Here is a 25,350-nt window from a genome sequence, read left to right on the forward strand (position 1 = left end):
TGAAGAGTGCAAGAAAAATTTTCTGAGGTGCATTATACTGAAAGGAATCTCTTTGACTTTATCTCCCAAGAGGCTGTAAAAGTTCTCAGACCACCATGTGGCACTTTAGGCTCTTTCCTATACCACCTCTGAGCCAGCTTCCACATCGAGGAGGTACTTAAGTCAGGACCCTAGGAAGCCGCCTTTCCACCTAAGGTCCGTAGCCAGTAGCCAGTCTTTGGGAGAAACACCCTCTTTCAGGAAGGCTTAGGTTTTATGCATCACGTCCAAGGTTGTGTACTGCTTTTTACCTAACAGTTCCACAAGTGTTAACAAAATGTCTGGTTGCCATTGCAACATTTTTATTCAAACTGAAGGGTTTATATGTTTTCCTACTTGCATGATTGGCTGGTCAAGGACACTAGTTAGAGGTTAATGAATCAATCTGCAACACTATCCAGGTGCTTATATTACTATGGTTCGTTGTCAACAGTTTACAATCTCAGCCCAACACCTCAACTGGAATTCAAAGGGCCTCCAGTTAGAAATGATTCATGCCGTGGCTTTTTTCCTGCCAATAGAACCTCAATCTTAGTGTCTGCAGTGGAAGAAGTGAGGTTGAGTCAACAGAATAGGCCTGGACCATGCTGAGGGTTTTGGTCTTATGTCCTCACTAGTTTGTCAGTGGTTCTCAACTTAGTCCTCAGAACAACACCTAGCCAATCAGGTTTTCAGGATATCCACAATCAATATGCATGAGATACAGTAGATTTTCATGCATTGCATCCATTGTATGCAGATCTCGCTCATGCATATTCATTGTGGATATATTGAAAACCTGACTGGCTAGGTACTTGCCAGGTTCTTATGGCCTGGATTGGCCACTGTTGGAAACAGGATGCTGGGCTTGATGGACCCTTGGTCTGACCCAGTATGACATTTTCTTATGTTCTTAGGTATGTCCCAAGTATTGGGTTGAGAAACCCTGGTCTATGTAATCCCAGTAACACAACTCAATATAAAATATGCCCAGTGGACACTAAAATCTGAGTGAGATCAAATCACTTGGAGCCTTAAGGAATGTGTCATTGTACCAGAGAAGCTCAGAGAGACTGTCTTTGTGGCTGTCCCATTCAAACCTGGCAAAAGGTATGCCCTTCCAAATTCAACTGTTCTAACCATAGATGTGTCCATACTGGGCCTGAGAGCTTGCCTAAATGGGCTTTGCACTCAGTTCCTTTTTAGAAAATACTTCACATCAGCCTTGTAATAAGCTGTACTCTAAATCAGAAGTTCCTAAACCAGTCCTGGGGGACTTGCAGGACAAGTTTGCATACATGCTATGCATGCAAACTTTATCTCATGCATATTCATTGTAGATATCCTGAATACCCAACTGACGGGGGGGTCTTCCAGTTCAGGTTTGGGAACCACTACTCTAAGGGTTTTCAGAATTCAGATGGCCAATCAAATTGTCCTAATTCAGACAGACAATTAAGTAGCCATGGTTTATTCACCAAGCAGGAATGAACTGGATCTCTTCTCCTGTGTTGGGAACCTCAGACTGAGGAGCTGGGCTGCCCCATTGAGACAATTCTAAAAGCCACTTACCTGGCAGGCAAAGAAAACGTTTTGGCAGACAGGCAGAGTCGCCATTGGTCACAAGTGGTCACTGCATGAGAACATAGTGAACAGTATCTTCTGTCGATGGTAAACTTCCAAGATAGAATTGTTTACAATATCTCTTTACAGAAAGGTACCAACATTCAATTTCAGATGATCAAAAAGCAGACTAGTGTCAGATATCTTTTCCCTTTAGCCTATGCAGGCATTTTAAAAATTACATTATGTGAATATTATTTTGTTGTATTGATGTATTTATTTTTGTAGTATTTATGCTGATGTAATGCTTTACTGTATTATGTATTTAATAATTTATATGTATTGTGTATTTATATGTATTTTTGCTGATTTTTTGGTATGATATTGTTATAGTGTGTATATATTTGCCTTGTGTTTTCCCTATTTATTGTAACACGTGGTGAGTTTTGGTCCCTAAAATTACATTACATTGGAGAAAAAGGGTCTTCACTAGATGTATCCTCCAGTATCCCTGGTGCCAAAAGACTTAAAACTCAATTCTTATAGCTCTTTTTGGCTGAAACAGGGTTGGTTTTCAATCCTTCAGAATTTATCATTCAAGAAACCAATCAAACTGGAAATTTTTCCAGCCCAATATAGCAGACATTGGGGCAAAGCAAAATGTCCCTATCTCCAATCATTGCCTTCAGAGCTTGGATGTTGAAAGTAAGGTAATAAATTATTTTGGTATCTCTGACCCAATGTCTTTGGTGTTTCTGGTTTCAAGGAAGGTATCCACTAGAAAGTTTATTGATTGTAAATAGAGGTTTGCTAGCTCATGTGGTGGCAAGGCCCTAGAATCCTCATATCTCACACACAAACTGCTTGAATACCATCCACATATCTTAGAATCTGCACTGAACACTGTCAGGGTACACCTCAGTGCAACCTGTGCATAACATCGTCATGTAGAAGGGAGACACATTTCTGTGCAACTCTTTGACAGAAGGCCTCAGATGAAGCAAGCTCCATATGTATCTTGCAGCTGTCAGTAGTTTTGTGAGACCTCCATTTCGTTTTAACCTAGCTGATGAAAGCACCTTTTAATCCTCTGGCCTAATGGGTCTAAGGTACCTGACTTGGAAGGTTGCTTTTTTTCTGTTGGCGATCACTTCAGCCCACAGAGTTACAAAGCTTTAGACCCTAGAAATGTATCCTAAATGCCATCATAACTGGGTGCATGGGCTGCACCAACTTCTAAAGTTTCTAACCAGGGATGTGTCAGACTTCCACCTTAATCAGTCAGTTGTCCTGCCAACATTCTCCCCAAAGTCATGTGCTGACAAAGTTGAACAAGCCGTACCCACTTTGAATTGTAAGGGAGTTGCCTTTTTATTTCTTTTTGCTCCAATAAGTCTAGGATTGCTGTTTCAGAGAGCACAGAGTCTAACTGGATAGCTTACTGTATATCTTTCACTTATGCCATAGCTGATTTGACCTTGGAAGCATATGTCAAGGCCAGTAATGTTCTGTTTACACATTTATTACATATGGACTCCTGATGCATAGGGCCCACTGTTATTTTAGAGTTTCCTATTTAAAAATAAAAAATTCCAAGCCATCAAAAACATCTGTTCCTTCTGTTGGCAGATTTGTTGCTTGCTTGCTTGCTTCACCTTTTTTGTTAGAAGACAATCCTTAGTAAGGGAGTCCCATCAGTGTGTCTCGGTGATTCACCTTGTCTTCAGAAAAAGCAAAGTAGCTTATTTTTAACAGGTGTTCTCTAAAGACAGGAGAATCACCAGTCACACATATCCTCCCTCCTCTCCTTCTGCTTAATAGAACTGAAGTTTGCTACAGGGATGCAATAACTGCCCAGAGGGGTCTTCAGGCTTTTCCTGGAAAACTCTACAAATGTGTTCTTTGTTAGTGCCATTAGTTGACACATCAGCGTGACTGGTGATTCTCCTGTTTTCAGAGAACAGCTGATACAAGTAAGTAATTTTGCTGTTCAACTCTCCTCAAGTCTGCCTATCGAGGTCCTCCAATCTCACTTCATAGAGCTCATAGTATACACTTTACAACTCCTAACCATGGGTTACTGCCCTTCTGCGAAACTAAAATCCAACACAGGCACTATGATCCTCACAGAGAGACTTACTTGAAGTTTAATCTGTGCATTAAGCACGGTTTGCAGAGACCAGAGAGCGAGCCTTCTCCATGGCAGCTCTAGCATTATGGAATTCACTTCCCTATGAATTGCGTTTACTGAACTATAACAAAATATTTAAGGCATTGCTAAATACTCATCTGTTCTCTTTAGCATATTCATTATGATATACATCTGAGGTGAATGTAACTCCAGGATGAAACTTTTTGTGTGGGATTTTTTTTTTTTTTTATTATTTTCATCTTCATTGTCTGTCAATGCTTGTTTTTTGTTGGGGTTTTTTTTTTTTTGCTTTTGATTTCATTTTATTAAAGATTTTTTATTTATGCACTACCTAGGGCCTTGGCATGGGTGGTATATAAATAACAATAAATAATTACACAATTTTGTTAACATTTCTCCAGATTGTCTACTCTGTCTATATCCTTTTGGAGATGTAGTCACCAAAATTTGGGACAGTACTAGTGATAATGTCTTACTAGTGATTTGTAGAAATTTATCATTGCCTGTTCCTCTCCTTTCCCCACTACCATTTTGATAATAGAAACAGAGAACATAGCAGCAGATAAAGACCATACAGCCCATCTAGTCTGCCCATTCATATCTCCTGTTCAACTTTACAGTTCCTTCTTCTCCACATGTTTTCTCCACGTTTTCTTAAATTCCGATATTGCCCTTATCTTAATCACCCTTTCTGTAAAGAAATATTTCCTTTGATTAATCTGAGTCTACTCCATTTTCACCCTCCTCTCATTTCCCCTTGTTCCAGAGCCTTCTTTCCATTGAAAGAGACACATCTCTTGTGCATTTATTCCTTGTAGGTATTTAAATGTCTGTTTTATCTCCCTTTTTCTTCCTTAAGGGTAACTTTTAAGAGCTGGTCGCATGCCAAAGGCAGGAGATACAAGCATCTCTCAGACCAGCGCACGCTGCAAGGATTTTAAAAAGCGCGCCAGTATGCACACAAACATTTTGGTGGAAAAAAGGGGCAGGGAGTGGTCTGAGCGGGCATGGACGTTCTCAGATTTTAGCATTAAAACAGTGTGTAACTGTTTACGTGCACAAGCGTGCACCAGGGTTCCTATCCGCGTGGATAGGATGGCGTGTAACTAGTATAATAAAAAAACAAAAAAACGAGGCTAGTTAGCGAGGATTTGAAGGGTTCAGGCTAAAAGGGAGGCAGGTTAATTATGGGAGTTAGGAAGTCCTACCCTTTACCTGGGCAAACTGGGAAAATGGTAATTGCATCGGCACTTGTACCTAATAAAATCCCCCCACTTACACAGTAGGGCTGGCATATGCGCCCACCCATATAAAATTGTGTGCACATGTATGTGGTATTGCTGATTTTATGCCATGCGCCTATACGCACATATGTTGTAAAATGGCCACGTCCATTCGAGCGAGCCAGCATATGCATGTACATATACCCCCGTGCAGCTGTTTGAAAGTTACCGTTTCTGCTTCTCCAAATTTTTAACAATCTTTACTCCTGCGTGAATTCAGCACCAAAAAAAAATTACAAATTCTGATTATATTGAAAACGAATTAAGGAGACCAAATTTGAGGTTTCTCAACTTCCAAAGACGAGGTGGATGTCTTCTAAAGACTTACCGTATTTTTCGCTCCATAAGACGCACCTAGGATTCAGAGCGGAAAAATTTAAAAAAAAAAAAAAAATGGTGTGCTAAACCGGCTCTGTTCCCGGGCGTCTGTGCGTCTTATGGAGCAAATTAGGGGAGGGCATAAAATGTTTTTTTGTCCCCATTCCCCATCCCAACCCTTTAAATTTAATTAACTACCATGTGACAGGGGCCGACCAATGGCACCGGTAGCCCCTGTGACATAGTAAGGGCAAAGGCTTTCGGCGCCATTTTGAATACTGGCAGCCCACGGCCCGAGTGCAGGAGATTGCTCCCGGACCCCTGCTGGACTACCAGGGACTTTTGGCAAGTCTTGGGGGAGTCAGGCAGGTGGGGGGTTGTAGTTTTTGGGTTTTTTTAATATTCGCTCCATAAGACGCACAGACATTTTCCCCCCACTTTTGGGGAAAAAAAAAGTGCGTCTTATGGAGCGAAAAATACGGTACTTAAAAGTTATCTAAACATCAGTCCCGGCGGTATCCAAAATATTATACCTACCATCTAAACAGGATCAAAAAGATCAGGATCTTAAGTCAGCTGATAATTTATCGGATATAATAGAAAAATCTTATGAGACAAATATTGAAACCAGAGCAACTTTGCTGGTCTCATTTACACAGGTGACTGATAGAGACTTGATACTCCAAATTGTATTTTCGTAAGCAACAATTGCAATTCTATGGTAAACAAATTAGAGTATTTCCTGACATTACTAAGCAGATGCAAGAAAAGAGAAGAACTTTTCTACAGATGAAAAATGAAGTAATTATAAGAGGAGCCAAGTTCCACTTAAGATTTCCATGTAGATGTATGGTTTTATTTCAAAATGATAGATATATTTTTTTGGAGCCGGAACAGTTAAGGCAGTATTTAGATTCGCACTCCTAAGAATAACTCCAAGCGGATGTTGGTTATATATAAAAGGTGCAAGTTGTCTCACTATGTAGTTATTATTATTGAAATATTTCTGTATAATCTGCTTTAATGCAATTGCTCTCCACTCATTCTTATAATATACAGATAAAAATATTAATCTTTAGTATGATTTACACTGGAATTATATCCTGTGTTTTGCTTAAAACATTGTTTCAATGTTATTTGTTTGAAATCACAATAAAAATAACATTTAAAAATAACAAATTCTGCATACTATATTTTAAAATTCTGTAATGTTTTGGTTCAGATAGCAATATATAAACACTGTCTTGAATAATAGCTAATTTATAATGCAATGCAGAAAAAAATTTTTCAAAACTTTTTCCCATCATAAGGCCTACAGATTGTTCCTCCCCTCCCTCACATTCAATGACTGTCCCCAGCTTTCCCCCCCTTATGGCTTGAATCCATTCCCCAGCTTGCTATCTCCTCCCCCTCAGGTCTATCTCCCAGTTCATTTGTTACCTTTCCCACCACCAGATTTCTCTCTGCCCCACCAGGCTCAATCCCACAACCGAGGAAGCACTCCATAGGGCTTGAGCCCCTCATCAGATCTCACTCTGCTCCCCCTCCCACCAGATCTCTCCCCTAACCCAGCAAGACCCCCTAGCTATTTGCCCATCCCACTCTTTAGCAAGACCTTCAGCTTCTCACTATCTGCCCTCCCCCAGTTTTATTTTTGAGGGGGAACAGACAGAGAGAGTTCCCCCTCCTCATTCTCTTCTCTCCCCCCCCCCCCTCCAGTAAGACCCTTTCGCTCATGCAAATTCTTCCAGCCCCTTGCTGGTTCCTCCATTTGAGCTCCGTAGGCCAACGTTGATGCAGGCTCATCTCTTATGTCCTGCATGGGCTAATGCTGACTCTCCCAACTCTCTTCCCGTCTGCATAATCTAGCCTACAGCTGCTCTTTTCTTATTTCCAGCTGACACCGATGGTATTCCTTCCTCCCTTCTGACCCATGCAAGCCCCCACTACCATTGCTGCCTCTGCTTTCTGGTCCCTGTGCTTAATTCTGTAGGGCAAATGCAGAGTTCTGTGTAGGAAAGAAATTCTGCACAACACTGAATTCCTCCATGATTAAACATTGAGGTCACTGGACATGATCACTTTCAGATCCCTCTTCTGTTGCGTGGACATCCATACTTCCATTCTACAGCATGTACTGCTTCTGTTTCTGCATGCCAAATGTATGACTTTTTTTTTGTATAAAATCTCATCTGTCATAACCTTGACCACCCCTCAAGCTTTTGTAAGTGTCTCATTTTTTTTCTACTTCTTCAGGAATAGCTTCTCTGCATTCAGTTACGAAAATATTGAATAAAACTGGCTTTATAACTTATACTATGGCACTCAATTGGTGACCTTCCTCTTTAGAGAGAACTGTGTTTACCACTATCGTTTGATGTCTGTCATAAGGTTAGGGTATTCTAATATCCTAGCAGGTCTTGCTTTCAGGACAACTAAAATAGGCAGATCAACAGAACTTTTAAATCTTTGCAAATAATCTGATGAATATTCAGCATGGACAGCCTGAAAAACAGACCTGTTTGTAGTGCTTGAAGACCAGAATTTCCATTCCCTGGCCCATCATTTATTCAGTTTGTAACCCATTTTACCACTTTAGGATGTATCCCTGAGGTTGTCTTACTTATTCAATAGTCTCTTGTGTCAAAAACTGTACTGTGAAATAGACAATATCTAGTGATCTAATTCCCTGATCTTCCAAGCAAACAATTCAATCAGGTTTGTTTGACATTAACTTCCCCTGCTAAAGCTATGCTGCCTCAAATCTGTAATCCACAATACTTTCCTTTTCATGAATAACCCACATTCGTCACAAGATTTCAAGGTAGCTAACAAGAAAACTTACATAATGAGAACATACATAAAAAGGTGTAAGGAAGACAAAACAATTACCAGCATACTTAAAGGTGAGGTGAAAGAGGCTATTTTAGCCAAAAGATCTTCATTCAAAAATTGGAAGAAGGATCCAACAGAAGAAAATAGGATAAAGCATAACCATTAGCAAGTTAAATGTAAGACATTGATAAGACAGGATAAGAGAATTTGAAAAGAAGTTGGCTGTAGAGGCAAAAATTCACAATAAAAGGTTTTTTAAATATATCCAAAGCAGAAAGTGTGCGAGAGAGCCAGTTGGACTGTTAGATGATCGAGGGGTTAAAGGGGCACTTAGAGAAGATAAGGCCATCACGGAAAGATTAAATGATTTCTTCGCTTCAGTGTTTACTGAAGAGGATGTTGGGGAGATGCCCATTCCAGAGAAGGCTTTCATGATTGACAAACTGAAGAGTAGTAAATCACCTGGACCGGATGGTATACACCCCAGGGTTCTGAAGGAATTCAAAAATGAAATTTCAGATCTATAAAGTAAAAATTTGTAACCTATCATTAAAATCATCCATTGTACCTGAAGACTGGAGGGTGGCTAATATAACCCCAATATTTAAAAAAGGCTCTGGGGCGATCCAGGAAAATACAGACCGGTTAGCCTGACTTCAGTGCCAAGAAAAATAGTGGAAAGTGTTCTAAAGATCAAAATCACAGAGCATGGTTTAATGGAACAAAGCATGGCTTTACCCAAGATAAGTCTCACATCACAAATCTGCTTCACTTTTTTGAAGGGGTTAATAAACATGTAGATAAAAGTGAACCGGTAGATGTAGTATATTTGGATTTTCAGAAGGCATTTGACAAAGTTCCTCATGAAAGGCTTCTAAGGAAAGTAAAAAGTCATGGGATAGGGGGCGATGTCCCTTTGTGGATTACAAACTGGTTAAAAACAGAAAACAGAGTAGGATTATACGGACAAATTTCACAGTGGAGGGGGGTGGGCAATGGAGTACCTCAGGAATCTGTACTGTGACCGGTGCTTTTCAATATATTATAAATGATCTGAAAAGGAATATGATGAGTGAGATAATAAAATTTGCAGATGATACAAAATTATTCAGAGTATTTATATCACAAGTAGATTATGATAAATTGCAGATGGACATTGTGAGACTGGAAAATAGGGCATCCAAATGGCAGATGAAATTTTATGTGGATAAGTACAAGGTGAAAATCATATACGGAAAAATAGCCCATGCTATAGTTATGCAATGTTAGGTTCCATATTAGGAGCTACTACCCAGGAAATAGATCTAGATGTCATAGAGGATAACACATTGAAATCATTGGCTCAGTGTGCTGTGGCAGTCAAAAAAGCAAACCGAATGTTAGTAATTATTAGAAAGGGAATGGTGAATAAAATGGAAAATGTCATAATGCCTCTGTATCGCTCCATGGTAAGATCGCACCTTGAATACTGTGTACAATTCTGGTTGCTATATCTCAAAAAAAAAAAATAGTTACGATGGAGAAAGTAAAGAGAAGGGTGACCAAAATGATAATGGGGATGGCACAGCTCCCCTAGGAGGAAAGACTAAAGAGGTTAGGACTGTTCAGCTTGGAGAAGAGACGGCTGGGGGGAGGTGGGATATGATAGAAGTCTTTAAAATCATGAGAGGTCTAGAATGGGTAAATGACAATCTGTTATTTTCTCTTTCGGATAATAGAAGGACTATGGGGCACTCCATGAAGTTAGCATGTAGCACATTTAAAACTAATTGGAGAAAGTTCTTTTTCACTCAATGTACAAACTTTTGAATTTGTTGCCAGAGGATGTGGTTAGTGCAGTTAGTGTAGCTGAGTTTAAAAAGGGTTTGGATAAGTTCTTGGAAGAGAAGTCCATTACCTGCTATTAATCAAGTTGACTTAGAAAATAGCCACTGCTATTACTAGCAACGGTAACATGGAATAGACTTAGTTTTTGGGTACTTGCCAGGTACTTGTAGCCTGGTTTGACCACTGTTGGAAACAGGATGCTGGGCTTGATGGATCCTTGGTCTGACCCAGTATGGCAATTTCTTATGTTCTTTACAAACAGGAAACCTGTTCCAAAGGATAAATCACAAAAATACTTGCACCATCAAGGAACATGTAAATTATCATGAAAACAGTTTGAAGTATCCACATTGTGAAATCACTTTCATACCTACCATCACCCAAATAATGTCTTCTGGCAGGGATGGAAAATTACCAGGCAAACTCCATTACCTGCTAAAAAAAAATTATGAGCCAGGGGAATTTTATTTTGGCTTTGTACCTTTATTTGCCTTTGTTTTGATACGGGTTTTTTTCTCCATTTATTTGCACTTTTCTTTGCTCTTTCCTTCTCTCTCTCACTTTCCAGGCATTCTTCTCTAACGCCACTTCCTCCCTTCCCTCCAGTCTCTTTCCATCTCCTGCTACTTGCAGCCATTAGCCATAGTGACAGCTGCCACCACTACAGCTCCCTCTCCACCCCCCACCCACAGTAGCCACCAGAGACCCTTCTCCCTCCCACACACAGTCCCCGCCAAAGGCAACTGCCACAATTCCCTCCTCTTGGCCCAGACCCTACCAGCATCTATTCTGTTGGGTTGCAGGCCTTAAAATTTAGGTGCCTGGAATTATTCCAGCCTTGACTTCTGGATATTCCATTTCTTGTCACTATGGATCTCTAGCACAGAGCACCTGAAGTCCCAGACCTAGTAACTGGATTGCATCTAATGCTAGCTGCTATGAGGTTGAAAACTCTGCAATATCCAGTAGTTAGTGTTACAAGGTTCAAAATAAGGGCGATATCACTGTTTTATTGTCATAAGCCAAATGTCATTCTGGCATCAGCCTAGTTTGTAGTGGGAGCAAATACATTTTGTTATTAGCAAACTTCTTAAAGACTGTTTGGGGGTTTTGTTTTTTTTTTGAAGGGGGAGATCTTAAAAAAAAAAAGTAATAAAATAAAAATATTGCTGTTCTTTCTGTTTTCTCTGTGCTGAGAGAGCTTGGGGGTTAAGCTGCTTTATCATTGGACCCTTTTCCGGAAAGAGTAGCTCAGAGAATGGAGAAGACTAAATATGTATGTTACATTTTTTTGTGAGATTTTTATCTGCCCTTAAAAGAGTTAATTAGCACTATCAGCAGGATTAAGTGTTATATACAACAGCATTGTGTACATGGTAAAAGATGTCTTTTTTTTTTTTAATTTTAGAGACTTTTCTGTCAGACATTAAATAGTAGTCTCCCATCCTGAATGCCTAGTGCCCTAAAGTCATAAGACCAGTTCAGAGCTTTTATACAGCCAAAATATGCAGCCACAGTGTGTGTCTATGGGGGGGGGCGGGGTGTTGTTCTTTCATTGCCCATAACATTGGCCAGTCAGATTGGATGATTCAGGTATTGCCAATAAACCTTACCCCTGACCACACAACTGCAGATTGGCTCTGAAAAACATTTGAACTGGCATATGGGAGCTGGGTAGAAATTACAGTGTACTTTGTGCTTGCAGATGATTTGATCTAGTACATCATATCACGAGGTCCTAGCTGCCGAGTGTTCATTAGAAAGGCAGTTTCACAGTATTCTGCCGTTTCCTTCTTCCCATTATAACTTTGGGCTGTTGTGTTAAACCATCTTTATCACACTACATTGCAGTAGACAGTGAAGAGCCTAGAGCCCCATCTAAAATCCTGAAAATGGCAGATGAAGGCAAAGGCGAAGCTTTCCAGCTAACCCCGCAACAACAGTGGCTGATCCGGGAAGACTGTCTCAACCAGAAACTGTGGGAGGAAGTGCTCTTCTCTATTAAAGATGGACCAGTATGTTCATACTTTGCCTTTTGTATTTTGGGTTTAAATATATTTGGAGCATGCAAATGAGTTTCAAGTTTCTAACAAATCAGGATGTTATTAAAAATATGTACTTTCCTTATTTTTCTTTTTTTTTTTTTTTTTGAAGATGTGTAACCCTTTTGGTAAATGGCTGTTCTCAGAGGACAAGCAAGATAGTAGTCCTCACATATGGGTGACATCAGGATGGAGCCCAATCACGGAACACTTTTGTCAAAGTTTCTAGAACTTTGACTGGCACCTACTGGGCATGTCCAGCATGGAAACTAACCCTGTTCCCCCTTCAGTCTCTTTTTTTCCGCACAGCAGTAGCCACGTGGGTTAAGGAGCTCTCTAGAGATTCCTGACAGGAATTTTCCTCACAGAACTTCTTTAAAAATTTTCAAAAAAATTCTACCCCATAGGGGTCCCCCTATCGATATCTGTACTCCGTGGTCAAAAGGTAAGGCTTTACCCTCGTTTGCAGTCGATTCCCATCGAGTTTTCTCTCTGGGGCCTACTAGCCATCGACCACACCGCGGCTAAATTTTTGTCGAAGCCATGGTGTCAGGTTTTTGTCGGTGCCCTGATTGTCTTAGGACAATGTTCATCACAGACCCGCATAGAGTTTGTGTATTGTGCTTGGGGTCCAACCATGATACCCTAACTTGCACCAAATGTGCCCAAATGACACCGAAGGGTCGTAAGGCCCACTTAGAGAAGATGGAGTTTCTTTTTCATTCAAAACCCTCGACTCCATCGACTGCTTCGACTTCATCTGAGCCGGTGCTATTGACCTCTCGCCAGCAGCGGGACACCGATGCTGCCCGACCGGCATCGACTACTCCAAAGGTGTCGACTTCTTCCTCAGGAAAAGGACCGAGGAGAACATCGTGAAAAGTGTCGACACCGGCATTGGAAGGTTCTGTCCAGCAAGCCCTCGGCATCAGCGTCGACAGAGCCACCTACAAAGAAATCCTGTCCAGAGAAGGCCCCATCCTCCTCTGTGACTGGGTCACCGAGGCGTTCCCCACCTTCATTGGTGCAGAGAGCTGTGACTCCACTTTTACCGGTGAACCCTCCGGCTGGGCCTCTATTGCCTCCTACTCCGGAGCTGGGGTTAAATGCCCCAGGCTTCCATGAGGAATTGGATCGGATGATGCAGGAGGTCATCGGTAAGGCACTTCAGGGCTTCCAACCTCCATCGGCACCAACACTGATGCCAGCCCCAGTCATCGACCCAATGCCCATGGTGCTTGCACCACTGCTAGGCAGACTGGATGTGCTGATCAGTGCTCTTCCACCAGTGGAACCGAGAGTACCGGTATGTCCACCACCTTCTACGCTGATACCTTTGTCATCGGAAGATGAGGAAACACCAATACCCATACCGCTGTCTGGAATCATGCCACCGACTCACCCGATGTCGCCAGTGCCATCGGTATCGCATTGTCCTCCATCGGTGCCTCCATCGATGCCGTTGGTGCCACTGTCGGTTCCTCCTCCGTTACCAACGATGCCTAGGCCTGATCCTTCAGGATTAACACCATTTCTTCCCTCTGGTGACCCTATGGGATCTGGGGATCAACCTTACAATCCTTGGACCGATGACTCTTCCCAGGATTCTATTGATTTGCCTTCAGAGCCCTCTCCCTCTGAGGAAAGATGACGCTCTCCTCCAGAGGATCTCTCCTTTATTAATTTCATAAAGGAAATGTCTGAAACTATTCCATTTCAGCTTCAGACAGAAGAGGACTCGAGGCACAAGATGCTGGAAGTACTCCAGTTTCTTGATGCCCCAAAGGAAATCATGTCTATTCCTATTCATGAAATCCTAATTGACCTGCTGAAAAGGAATTGGGAGCACCCAGGCTCGGTACCATCTGTCAACCGAAAGACAGATGCCACCTACCTTGTCCAGACAGCCCCTGGCTTTCAAAGAACACAGCTGGATCACCATTCTGTGGTTGTGGAGTCAGCCCAGAAGAAGGCATGAAGTTCTAAACCTCATTCCTCCATACCTTCAGGGAAAGAACAGTGGTCCCTGGATGCTTTTGGTAGATGTGTCTTCCATGGCTCAATGCTCATTTCTCGCATTGCTTCCTATCAGTTATACATGACCTAGTATAACAGGGACCTGTTCAAGAAGAACCAAGATTTTTCTGAATCTTTACCAGAACAATTCCAGGATCCACTCAATGCTCTGGATCAAAAAGGCCTAGATGCTGGCAAGCACGAGGTCCACGCTGCCTATGATATTTTTGACATTGCCTCCAGAGTGTCTGCAGTGGGGATTAGTGCAAGAAGGTGGGCCTGGCTGAAGTCCTCAGACCTACGACCAGAAGTGCAGGACCGGTTAGCAGACTTACCCTTCGCTGGATATAATCTCTTTGGGGACAAAATCCAGGAAACAGTGGCACAGCTAAAGGACCACCATGAAATGCTGCACCAGCTTTCCTCAGTACCCTCTGATTTCCCGTCCACTTCTAAGAGGACTTTCCGAAGGGACTCTAAGCAACCAACTTTCAAGCCTCGGAGATGATATCCTCCTGCTGCTCGAGGTCATCCTTCCAGGCCTTACCAGAAGGGTCAGCCCAGGCAAGCCTGACCTCAGAAGACCCAGCCAGCCCCTCAACCGGGCCCAGCTGCTGGATTTTGACTACTCACTGGAGAGCATAAGCCAACCTCCTCTACCGTCCATACCAGTCGGTGGTCGACTGTGCCATTTGACCAACATATGGCACACGATCACTTCAGACCAGTGGTTACTTGCTGCACTGACCCAGGGCTACTACCTCAACTTCCTATCGGTATCAGCAGACCTCGGCCGACGTGGGGTTCATCCGACCACTCCTCTTTTCTGGAAGAGGAGGTATCAACCCTCTTGAAATCCCGGGCAATAGAACCAGTGCCCCTCTCGCAGCAAGGGCAGGGGTTCTATTCCAGGTATTTCCTCATCCCAAAAAAGTCAGGCTGCATTCGTCCAATACTGGACCTGCGTTTCTTAAACAAATATCTATAGAGGGAGAAGTTCAGGATGGTGACCTTGGGTTCTCTACTGCCTCTTCTACAAAGAGGAGATTGGCTTTGCTCTCTAGATCTTCAGGACACGTATACACACATCTCGATCACTCCGTTCCATCGCAAATTCCTTCGTTTCCTGGTCGCCCCCCCGGCCTTTTCAGTACCGGGTACTGCCGTTCAGTCTATTATCTGCTCCTCGAGTCTTCACCAAGTACCTCGTAGTCGTAACGGCCTACCTGAGATGTCAGGGCGTCCATGTCTACCCTTATCTTGACGAATGGCTAATGAGGGCTCAGACTCAGACAGATGCCTTAGCCTCCTTACATCTCACTATCCATACTTTGCTGTCTCTCGGGTTCCTGATCAACTACCCCAAGTCCAGCCTAGTTCCATCTCAAACCCTATCCTACATAGGAGCCGACCTGGACACCATGCAGGCAAGAGCATTCCTCCCTCAGGACCGAGCTCGTACTCTCATATCCCTCGCACAATGCCTTCAGAATCGGCATTATTCAACAGCTCGTCATTTTCTCATTTTGTTGGGTCACATGGCATCCACTGTACATGTCACTCCAATGACATGCCTCGCCATGAGAGTCATGCAGTGGACTCTAAAGTCCCAGTGGACTCAGGCTTACCAGCCAATGTCCACCATTGTCCACGTTACCAAGCAGCTGGCCTGGTGGATGCAGCTCTCCAACCTCCTTTAAGGCCTTCCCTTTCAGGTTCCAGAGTCTCAAATTGTCCTAACGACAGATGCTTTCAATCTAGGTTGGGGTGCTCATGTCAACGACCTACAGACTCAGGGTCCCTGGTCTCCAGAGGAAGCCAAACATCAGATAAATTTCTTGGAACTTCGAGCGATCAGATATGTCCTCAGAGTCTTTCAGGATTGCCTCTCAAGACCATTCTGATTCAAACCGACAACCAGGTAGCGATGTGGTACATCAACAAGCAAGGGGGAACAGGCTCCTACCTTCTCTGTCAGGAAGCTGCACAGATATGGGCATGGGCTCTTTCCCACTCAATGTACCTCAGAGCGACCTACTTGGTGGGCGTGGACAATGTTCTGGCAGACAGGTTGAGTCGGACCTTCCATCCGCACGAATTGTCTCTCAATCCCACGGTAGCAGATAAAATATTCCAACGTTGGGGGTATCCACACACAGACCTCTTTGCGTCCATCCACAACCGCAAAGTAGAGAACTTCTGCTCCCTCACTCACAGCTGCCACTCACAGCCGAGGGACGCTTTCGCCCTCTCGTGGTCCAGCAGTCTCCTCTATGCGTATCCCCCACTTCCACTCATATTAAAGATTCTCATGAAGTTACGAAGGGACATGGGCTTAATGATTCTGATAGCCCCTCACTGGCCACGCCAAGTCTGGTTCCCAATTCTTGAGGCTCTATCAGTTTGCCAGCGCATCCCTCTAGGGAAAGATCCACTTCTCATAACTCAGAGCAACGGGTGCCTGCGCCACCCCAATCTCCAGGCCTTGTTGCTGACGGCCTAGATGTTGAAAGGTTAATACTCCAACCCCTTAACCTTTCGGAGTCAGTATCCCGAGTCCTGGTAGCTTCACGAAAGCCTTCCATGAGATACTCTTATCATTCCAAGTGGAAAAGGTTTATGGTCTGGTGCATGTCTATGTCCATAGACCCCTTCACTTGTTCCACTGCGAAGTTTCTGAACTATCTCTGGCATCTGTCAGAATCAGGTCTGAAAACTTCCTCTGTAAGAGTGCATGTCCGTGCGGTAGCCGCCTTCCACAATGGAATAGGAGATGTCTCTATTTCAACACAGCTCTTAGTCACACGCTTCATGAGAGGTTTGCTCCACCTGAAACCTCCATTGCGCCCTCCGGCTCCACTTGGGACCTTAACATGGTCTTAGGGGCAGCTCATGAAACCTCTGTTTGAGCCTCTCCACTCCTGTGAGCTCCGCTATCTCACCTGGAAAGTAATTTTTCTTCTCGCTGTAACTTCCGCTCGTAGAGTTAGTGAGTTACAGGCATTAGTCACCTACCCGCCTTACACTAAAATTCTACATGACAGAGTGGTCCTTTGTACACACTCTGTTTTTACCATCTTAATTAATCCATCATCTTACCTATTTTCTTCCCAAGGCCCCATTCAAACCCAGGAGAAAAGGCTCTACATTCCCTGGACTGCAAACATGCCCTAGCCTTTTATCTAGAGCACACGTCAACCCACAGAAAGTCCGCTCAATTATTTGTTTCTTTCGATAACATCAAATTGGGAAAACAGACCCTTTCCTTCTGGTTGGCGGACTGTATCTCTTTTTGCTACCAGCAAGCAGACATTCCACTGCAAGACAGTGTGAAAGCACACTCTGTTAGGGCCGTGGCAACCTCAGTGGCTCACCTTCGGTCGGTGCCACTTGTTGATATTTGTAAGGCTGCGACCCGGAGCTCTCTCCATACCTTCATAGCCCATTATTGCTTAGATAAGACAGGCCGGCAAGATTACGTTTTTGGCCAGTCTGTTCTACGCAACTTATTCTCAGCTTAACTACCCAATATCCTACCAGCGACCCGTTCAGGGTTTTCAGGATGCCCTCCTACCCAAATTCACCCCTGTTGTTGTTGTGCCTGCTGCACTACTTTGGGTGCATTTGGTGCATTGCTCGGGCATCCTCAGCTCGCTACTCACCCATATGTGAGGACTACCATCTTGCTTGTCCTGTGAGAAAGCAGAATTGCTTACAGGTGTTCTCACAGGACAGCAGGATGTTAGTCCTCACAAAACCCGCCCGCCATCCTGCGGAGTTGGGTTTGCTTGTGATTTGTTGTTTTATTTTTCGCACGTACATTTGCTATACATGAGACTGAATGGGGACCCCTGCTGGATGCAGGGTTAGTGCCATGCTGGGCATGCCCAGTAGGTGCCAGTCAAAGTTCTAGAAACTTTGACAAGTGTTCCGTGATTGGGCTCCATCCTGATGATGTCACCCATATGTGAGGACTAACATCCTGCTGTCCTGTGAGAACACCTGTTACAGGTAAGCAACTCTGCTTTACCACTGCTCTCCCAAATTCCAGTAAAGTTGCCAACTCTATAGCGGTTTTTGTCTTTTTATGTCCACTGTTGTTTGATACATAAGATGCTTACAGAAATAGCATTATAATCCATAAACAGCATGTCAGGTCATGGATATAAGATGATGTTCAGTCTGACTAAAGTTTACTGTTTGGAGGCATGCCCTTGATGTTTCCAAAAATGTCTATAGCTGTGAAAGGAATTTCCCTGAAACATTTCTGCTATAGTGCCACAATCTTCTACTGCTAGTATACACATGGGCCCAACATACCTTTTATCACATACATTGAATTGTCCAGACAAACATTTTTAAAAGATATAACTTAGGTGGGGCCTGGGTACCTTTTAGAGGAGGTCAAGCCACACATATTTAGCTCTATAAAATATAGTACCTTCAGAATACTTGAGTGGGAGGCAGAAAAATACTGCAAATTTAGTTGATGTTGAAAATGTACCCCAAAGAAACTTAGAGGGAGCTATCTGGCAATTTTAGGGTAATTTTCAGCCACAGCCTAGCTGGCTAGATTGTGGCTGAAAATGAGTCTTTAACTAGCCAGCTGACTGACATTTATCCTAGGAAGATCTCCCTCCCAACTTAAGTGAAGGGAGTATATCCTTTGAAAACGATGACCCTAGATCTCTCAGACCTGCTCCCAATCCACTCATGACACCTGCTGCACCACAGAATTCATCCCCTGCCCATTGTAATCTGCACTTATGATTACAGAGGGTGCCCATCTTCACTAACAGGAGGGATGTGGGGGTCGCATGCTGGCACTGCAGAATTGCTTTCTGGTCAGAAGTGGGGGAGAGGAAATGTACCCCTATAGATTTTCAGAGAGGCTAATAGAGTTGCCTAGCTTCTGAAGTTAAGTATCTGGACTCTTACAAAAGGAATTGGTTTACTCTGGCAAACAAAAGCTAGTGTACAAAAAAAAAAAAAAAAGGGCCCAAATTACCTTCCCTCTTGTTCACAATCCTTCCCTGATTTCTCTGTCCTATCATTTTTTTCTCAAAAGGACCCAATTAAACATTTTCTTCTGCCAGATAAGATATTCACACAGGTGGAAAGTAACAGAAAAAGGCTGGGGCATGGGTTTTTCAAGATGGGACCAAGACTTATGCCCAGAACTCTGAACTTTAAAAGTGAATCCCATAGCACACTTTACTGCTGCTCCTGATGAGGAGCAAATCTGTAGTTCTCAAGTTTTAAGGTTTATAGGACAGGGTGAGGGGTCCGGGTCAACTGGGGGGGGGGGGGGGGGGGGGGGAACGTACAGGATGAAGAACCAGAAAGGGGTCTAGAAGACCTCACTATTAACAGGACAAACTGATGGACTCGTTGGAAAACTGGGACTGTACCTCGCGCGTGCATGTTATAAAATTTGCTGACATGCGCATGTAAAAACTGACACGGTCCTGTTGAAGACACGTGTGCTAGCTGCGCTAGAGTAACCTGTTAAAATTAGGAACATACGCATGGTAGACAAATTTTAAATCATACGCTTGCAGTGATTTAAAATTCTAGCGTATCCTCGCTCGCACGCCAGTAGGCATGTGTATGGGCGCATGCATGCTCATTTTAAAATGGACCTCCCTGTTTTCAATTTTTCACAGGAATTTGTCAGTGTTTGTTTATTTCAAGAACAAACATGTTGAGACATTTTTCCCTCCGCTTTATCCTATTCTTATTATAATAAACACTGAAATGACTGGGAAAAATAAAATCTGAAAACAAAGGTCCCTAAATATATTGTCTGATAGTCAGCAGTTGCTTATTGCATGTCTATTTTTCCTGTTCATCTTCTCACTATGCCACTGCAATGCAGTACATGCTGCTGTATAGTGCAGACCTGCAGTATATACAATTATTTTTCTGTGATACAATTTTTCTGCAACTGCATATTTGTAAAAAAAAAACAAACCAAAAACAAAGTAGCTAGGTAGAAATAATCCCTCGGTAAGGCTAATAACATATTTAAGGGATATACAACTTTGAGATAAAATCCTTTTCTCAAAACTTGCACCCTACTTGTCCTCGAAGCTTGCATTTCTGAATATTTGTCAAACACCACCTTTTTTCTTGAAAATGTAATCTTAAGTCCCATGCTGCATGTAGCTTCTGAATTTCAAATGCTTTTTTTTTTTCCCCTTTACATTATCCCAGAAATTTCTGAAGAAAGTAGAACAATCTTTCATGTGTGTCTGCTGCCAGGAATTGGTGTACCAGCCTGTGACAACAGAGTGTCTGCACAATGTGTGCAAAGTAAGTATAAGGCTTAGAGCTTTACCCAGGAATTCCCTACAATAATCATAGAATCATGAACTTTTATCTATCTGCCAAATATTTATATATGTAATGAACTTTCATAAATCGGGCTAATTACATCACAGACCTCATTGAGCAATCGTTTGCTACAATGCCCATGTATACATAATCACTGGTCCCATATTCCTTGTACTTTTTTCTGAATACATTTTTTTATGCAAATACATTTTTTTTTATATGTGAATAAAGTTACTTAGCTTTCAGTGGTCCAAGATGTTACTTTCCTCTCTTTATCAAAATATGGGAAGTCTGGTTGTTATTTAGTAGATCATTGCTGGAATCCATTTGGATGATAAAACAAATCAAACAAAACACCCTACAGAGTCCATGTTTCGGAAGTAATCCTTCCTTCTTCAGGGGATAATTAATAAATCTGCTTGAAGCATTCCCCACATGCATCCTTCAATGTCCCAATACTTCATATGGTACCACTCAAGCTTAATCCATGATAGTGTTTGTATTAACGTCCCTACTCATGTCACAATTACACTGACCTGTAACCAACCACAGCAGCACACGTCAGAGATTCAACAGTGGAAATCTTTATCCATGCAAAGAACACACACAGAGTACATGACTAAATCACGACGACAAATGCTATTCTATTCCAGAATGTAATCCATTAGTTTGCACTGTGTAGAGGGTGTATATTCAGACTTGCTCTCATTAGTTCAACCTAGTTCCCTGTCCCATCCATGGGTAAACATTGGTATGTGGTCAATAACTAACCATGTTAATTGTGGAAAAACAATTAATTTTCTCTATGTAATGTTGGGCAATCAGTGCTGAACATTTTCCAGTGGTGAGACAACTGTGTTCATTTAGACGAGTTTTAATCATTCTTTTAGTACGACCCTCATAGATCAAATTACAGGGACAAATCAGAGCATATACCAACCACTGATACAGACAATTTGTTAGGAACTGCAGCATGATCTCATGGTCCCTATTTGGATTCCATTGCATGCATTAAACCGTTTGATTACAGTAGGAATATGTTCCACTGTGCTTTACTTCAACATCCCACACATATTGGTGCTGCAGCATAGGAAGAACAAGTCTTTTCCTGGCATGGGTCCAATCCCAAAATTACAGTAGGAGTTTTCTATTTTTGAGGGTATACAACAGTCACTATACAATAAAGTATTTCAGTTTGTTAAACGTTTGAGTTGACCAATCACAGGTGCTTCAAGCTGATTGGGAAATGCATCAAGAATCAAGGCTCTCTGGACGCTGAGGGTAATTTTTAAGTGGAGTTACGCACATAAATGTAACTACTATTGTAACAGTTTTCAAAAGCCATTTATTCGAGTAAAGAGCACTTGTGCGAGTAAATCCTATGGACAATTCAACGGCATATAGTGTAGCAATTTTCAAAAGCCGACTTACTCAAATGCTTTTTAAAATCAGACCTTTAAGGCTTACTACCATGTTCAGATCCATATAACAGTCGTCATAAGCAGGAATTCATTCCAGTTTCTGCATTTTTCTCAGCAGTGATAGTCCATGCATGACAGTCAGTGAAGCATCATCACTCCTTGCCTTTATAGCCAATTGGTGAATATGAGATGCTGGTACACTTGTCTGGATCACATTAAGGGTTATTAAAAAAAATGTAAATAAATATAAAACAGATAAAACTTGGCATAATAATGTTTTAATCATTTTTCTGTGTTTGATAGAGCTGCTTACAGCGCTCCTTCCGTGCTGAGGTCTTCTCCTGCCCTGCCTGCCGCTATGACCTTGGGAAGGCTTACACTATGGTTCCTAATAAGATTCTGCAGACACTTCTTGACCAGTTCTTCCCTGGTTACAGCAAAGGACGGTGATATGTTTAACTCTGGAATATTTTCTCCCACTGACTTTAGACCATACCCATTTGCAATGGAAACTGAACAATGGACCAACAGGTGTGACAGGACTAAACAAATGTCACATTCTGAAGCAGCTCACCCTCTTCCCTGTGTAGTGAACTCCAATTTTCAGCTGTTTGAACATCAGAAGGTAGTTTCTTCTCAACAACTATTCTTGTAAAAGAAAAGTAAAATTTAAAAAAAAGCCTCAGCACTGCTTCATCAACTTAGCTGATGCATAAATGATGTTTAAACTACCTCAGGACAGAGGAAAATCATTTGTTGGAATTGAAGAAAAAAACCAGAATTGGTCAACTAAAGTTAAGCTACACACTGCCTCTCCTATTAGTTATGCCTGGTCCATGAGGTTTGATTTTATAGAGAGAGCACTTAAAGTTTGATTAAAGAACAGCAAATTCTGTGGTGTGCATAATCTTGTGTCCTTTCTACTATTATGCTGTTTTTTTGTTTTGTTTTTTTTTTTTTTTTGCAAGAACAGGCTGATTTGTAGTCTACTTTTGTGAGCTTCATTGTGCTTTCTCTTGTATCTTATGCAAGTTGACTACTAATGACTAATGAGAACAATATGGATGCATTGTTTCTACATTAGTGTAAGGTGATCTGTGTTTTTTGCACTTGAGGTAAATCAAGACATTAGTTGTGTAAAAAACATTCATATGAAAAAAGCCACTTTTGTATTAGTTAAAACTATGCTTTTAGTAGAGTCTTGTATCAGTGAGAATACATCTATATAGCATTGCAAACTGGGGGCAGTGCTAGCTTGGAGAGGGTTTGAAATTGCTTCATATGGTGATTGAAATTTTATATACAGTATATTCCCAAAATATACATTAAATATTTTATGATTTAGAACAGTTCTTCTGTTGTCTTGTATTGTCCTAATGTGTAGCCTAAGCAAGCTTACTTTTTACTGACAAAAGCCATTATGTAAAACAAAAATTAAAATTTTATATACATTTTTTAATGTTGGTAACCAGCTTGCATTCAAAATATGTGTCATGGAAAAAAAAACTGGCTTTGAACTCAAACTGTAGCCTCTATAATGGGGACTCAGCAGGTTAGTAGTAAATAAATGTTTTTGTCTTGACCCACACCAGAACACTCTGCTCCTTTGATAGTAACCATGCAGACCTGCTGCTGGGTTGATCATGTAACTTTCTCTCCAGTTCTCCAGGAGCCTCCTGCAAGGCATGTAGAGGCTAGAGAACCAGCACTCAGATTATGGTGCTCAATTTTATTTTTGCATTAATTACTTGTCCATAGATTTCATAATCCCTACAGTAAAGTGAAACTGTCAATCTTATTTGGTTTTGTGAATGAACATCTTGAACTATTTTTTGCATTTAGTGGTGATAAAATCCCTACCAACCATAGCAGTGGTTTGGGAACAGAGGCTCCAACATCAAAAAACATCACAGCATGTGGTGAATGGATGAATGGAACAGACTTCCTGTGGAAGTAAGAGTAGTAGTTAAGAATAGGATAAGCACAGAAGGGCTCTAGCCACTAAGTGGTGAAAGAGCCAGGGATCATATGGGGTCTCCAGCATACAACAGACAGTAATTTGGGAAGACTACAGTCCTTATGTACTAATACCGTACGTATATTCCCTGTTTCTAGTTGTATCATACCTATACTAAAATATATTATAGATAGGTACGCATACAAAATTTTGTTCTGATCTTCAGTAGTTTTAGCAAACAACCCTCATAGATTCATAACATTCAGGGCAGATATTGCTGACCTGAATGTTATATGTCCTCCAGCCTTTTTCCAGAATGAAGCAGGAGCTTTCATGGATTCATATTGATAAAAATCTAGTCTTGGGCTTTTATATTTGAAGTACCTTACATCTTATCAGCAACCGAGTTCATAGGAGTAAAGAAAAGATTGAGGTACAGTAACCACACAACTCAATAAAGTAGCATTTAAGACAGCACAAAGGGAAAAGTTGTCTCCCTGTCACACAGGAGAGTGGAGTTCCACACTCTGACGGGGAAATGTAAAACCTGTCCATTCTCTGCAAATACTGTACATCACTGCAAAACAAAACCCATCTGCTCTGTTCAGACAATATTAGTTTGGTATCAAGATTCATAATAGATGAGTTCTACTAAGAAATGGTAACAGGCATCTTACATAAATCAATTATAAGGGCAAGAACTGGAAACTGTCAAACGAGATGCTAGTAATTACAATGTCTTGTCATAGTCTTCACACCCTTGTACATTTTTCACATTATGCTGTCTAAAATGTATTAGAGTTTTTCCACTGATCTACACTTTTATTGTGAAAAAAAAACAATTATAAAAATATTCCAAAAGTAATTAATAATAATAAAAAAAAAATCTTGATTGCATAAGTCTTTGTACTTTTTGTCATATCAAACCCAAATTTAGCTCAGGTTCAAAAAATTGCCATAGCAAGGGCCCATAATAAGTTAAACAGAGCCTGCCTGTGTCCAGTTACATTAGATGAGCAAATATACCTAGATGAAGAATCAAGTTGTTTCTGTTGTATAAACTAAATTTGTAGCAAAAGGCAAACCATTCCAAATAAGGAGCTGCTGTAAGAACTCCAGGATGTTATTCAAAGGTACAAACTGAAAAGCAGCTATAAGAAAATGTTAATGTTTGAATACCTCTTGGCCACGGTCAGGTTCATCATTGTAACATGGAAGTAGTTCGGCACCGCCAAGACACTACCACATTCAGGTCAGCCCTCCAATCTGCTGCAGAAGATGGCTGAGAGGCCTGAGATTACTTTTAAAAAAAACTAAAGAGGTGTTTGGCTGACACTAGGGAAAATATTGACTGTTCAACAATTTCAAAATTATTCCACAAAAGTAGCCTGTATGAGAGGGTGGCAAGGAGGTGGCCACTGCTGAAGAAAAGATGCATGATGGTACTACATAGCATTTGCAAAGAAAGACTTAGGGGTTGATTTTAAGACTTGCATGCGCACATCCATGTGCATTTATAAAATACAATATCTGCACGCATAAGCACGGCAGATTTTAACATCCGTAAGCACATGTGCAGGCG

General features: G+C 41.7%; 1 protein-coding gene across 4 annotated transcripts in view; it reads left to right on the forward strand.

Moving 5' to 3' along the window:
• Positions 1 to 23,164, forward strand: part of UHRF2 (ubiquitin like with PHD and ring finger domains 2) — a 419,355-nt gene extending 396,191 nt beyond the window's left edge. For all 4 annotated transcript variants that reach the window (XM_029614091.1, XM_029614082.1, XM_029614073.1 and 1 more), the window contains 3 exons: positions 11,848 to 12,011; positions 20,271 to 20,369; positions 22,115 to 23,164. In XM_029614091.1, coding sequence (XP_029469951.1) covers positions 11,848 to 12,011; positions 20,271 to 20,369; positions 22,115 to 22,261 — 410 coding nt within the window. In that variant the 3' untranslated portion in view covers positions 22,262 to 23,164. The remainder of the gene's footprint in view (positions 1 to 11,847; positions 12,012 to 20,270; positions 20,370 to 22,114) is intronic.
• Positions 23,165 to 25,350: the final 2,186 nt, after the last annotated feature.

The sequence above is a fragment of the Rhinatrema bivittatum genome, chromosome 1 (assembly GCF_901001135.1).
Source record: "Rhinatrema bivittatum chromosome 1, aRhiBiv1.1, whole genome shotgun sequence".
NCBI lineage: Eukaryota > Metazoa > Chordata > Amphibia > Gymnophiona > Rhinatrematidae > Rhinatrema > Rhinatrema bivittatum.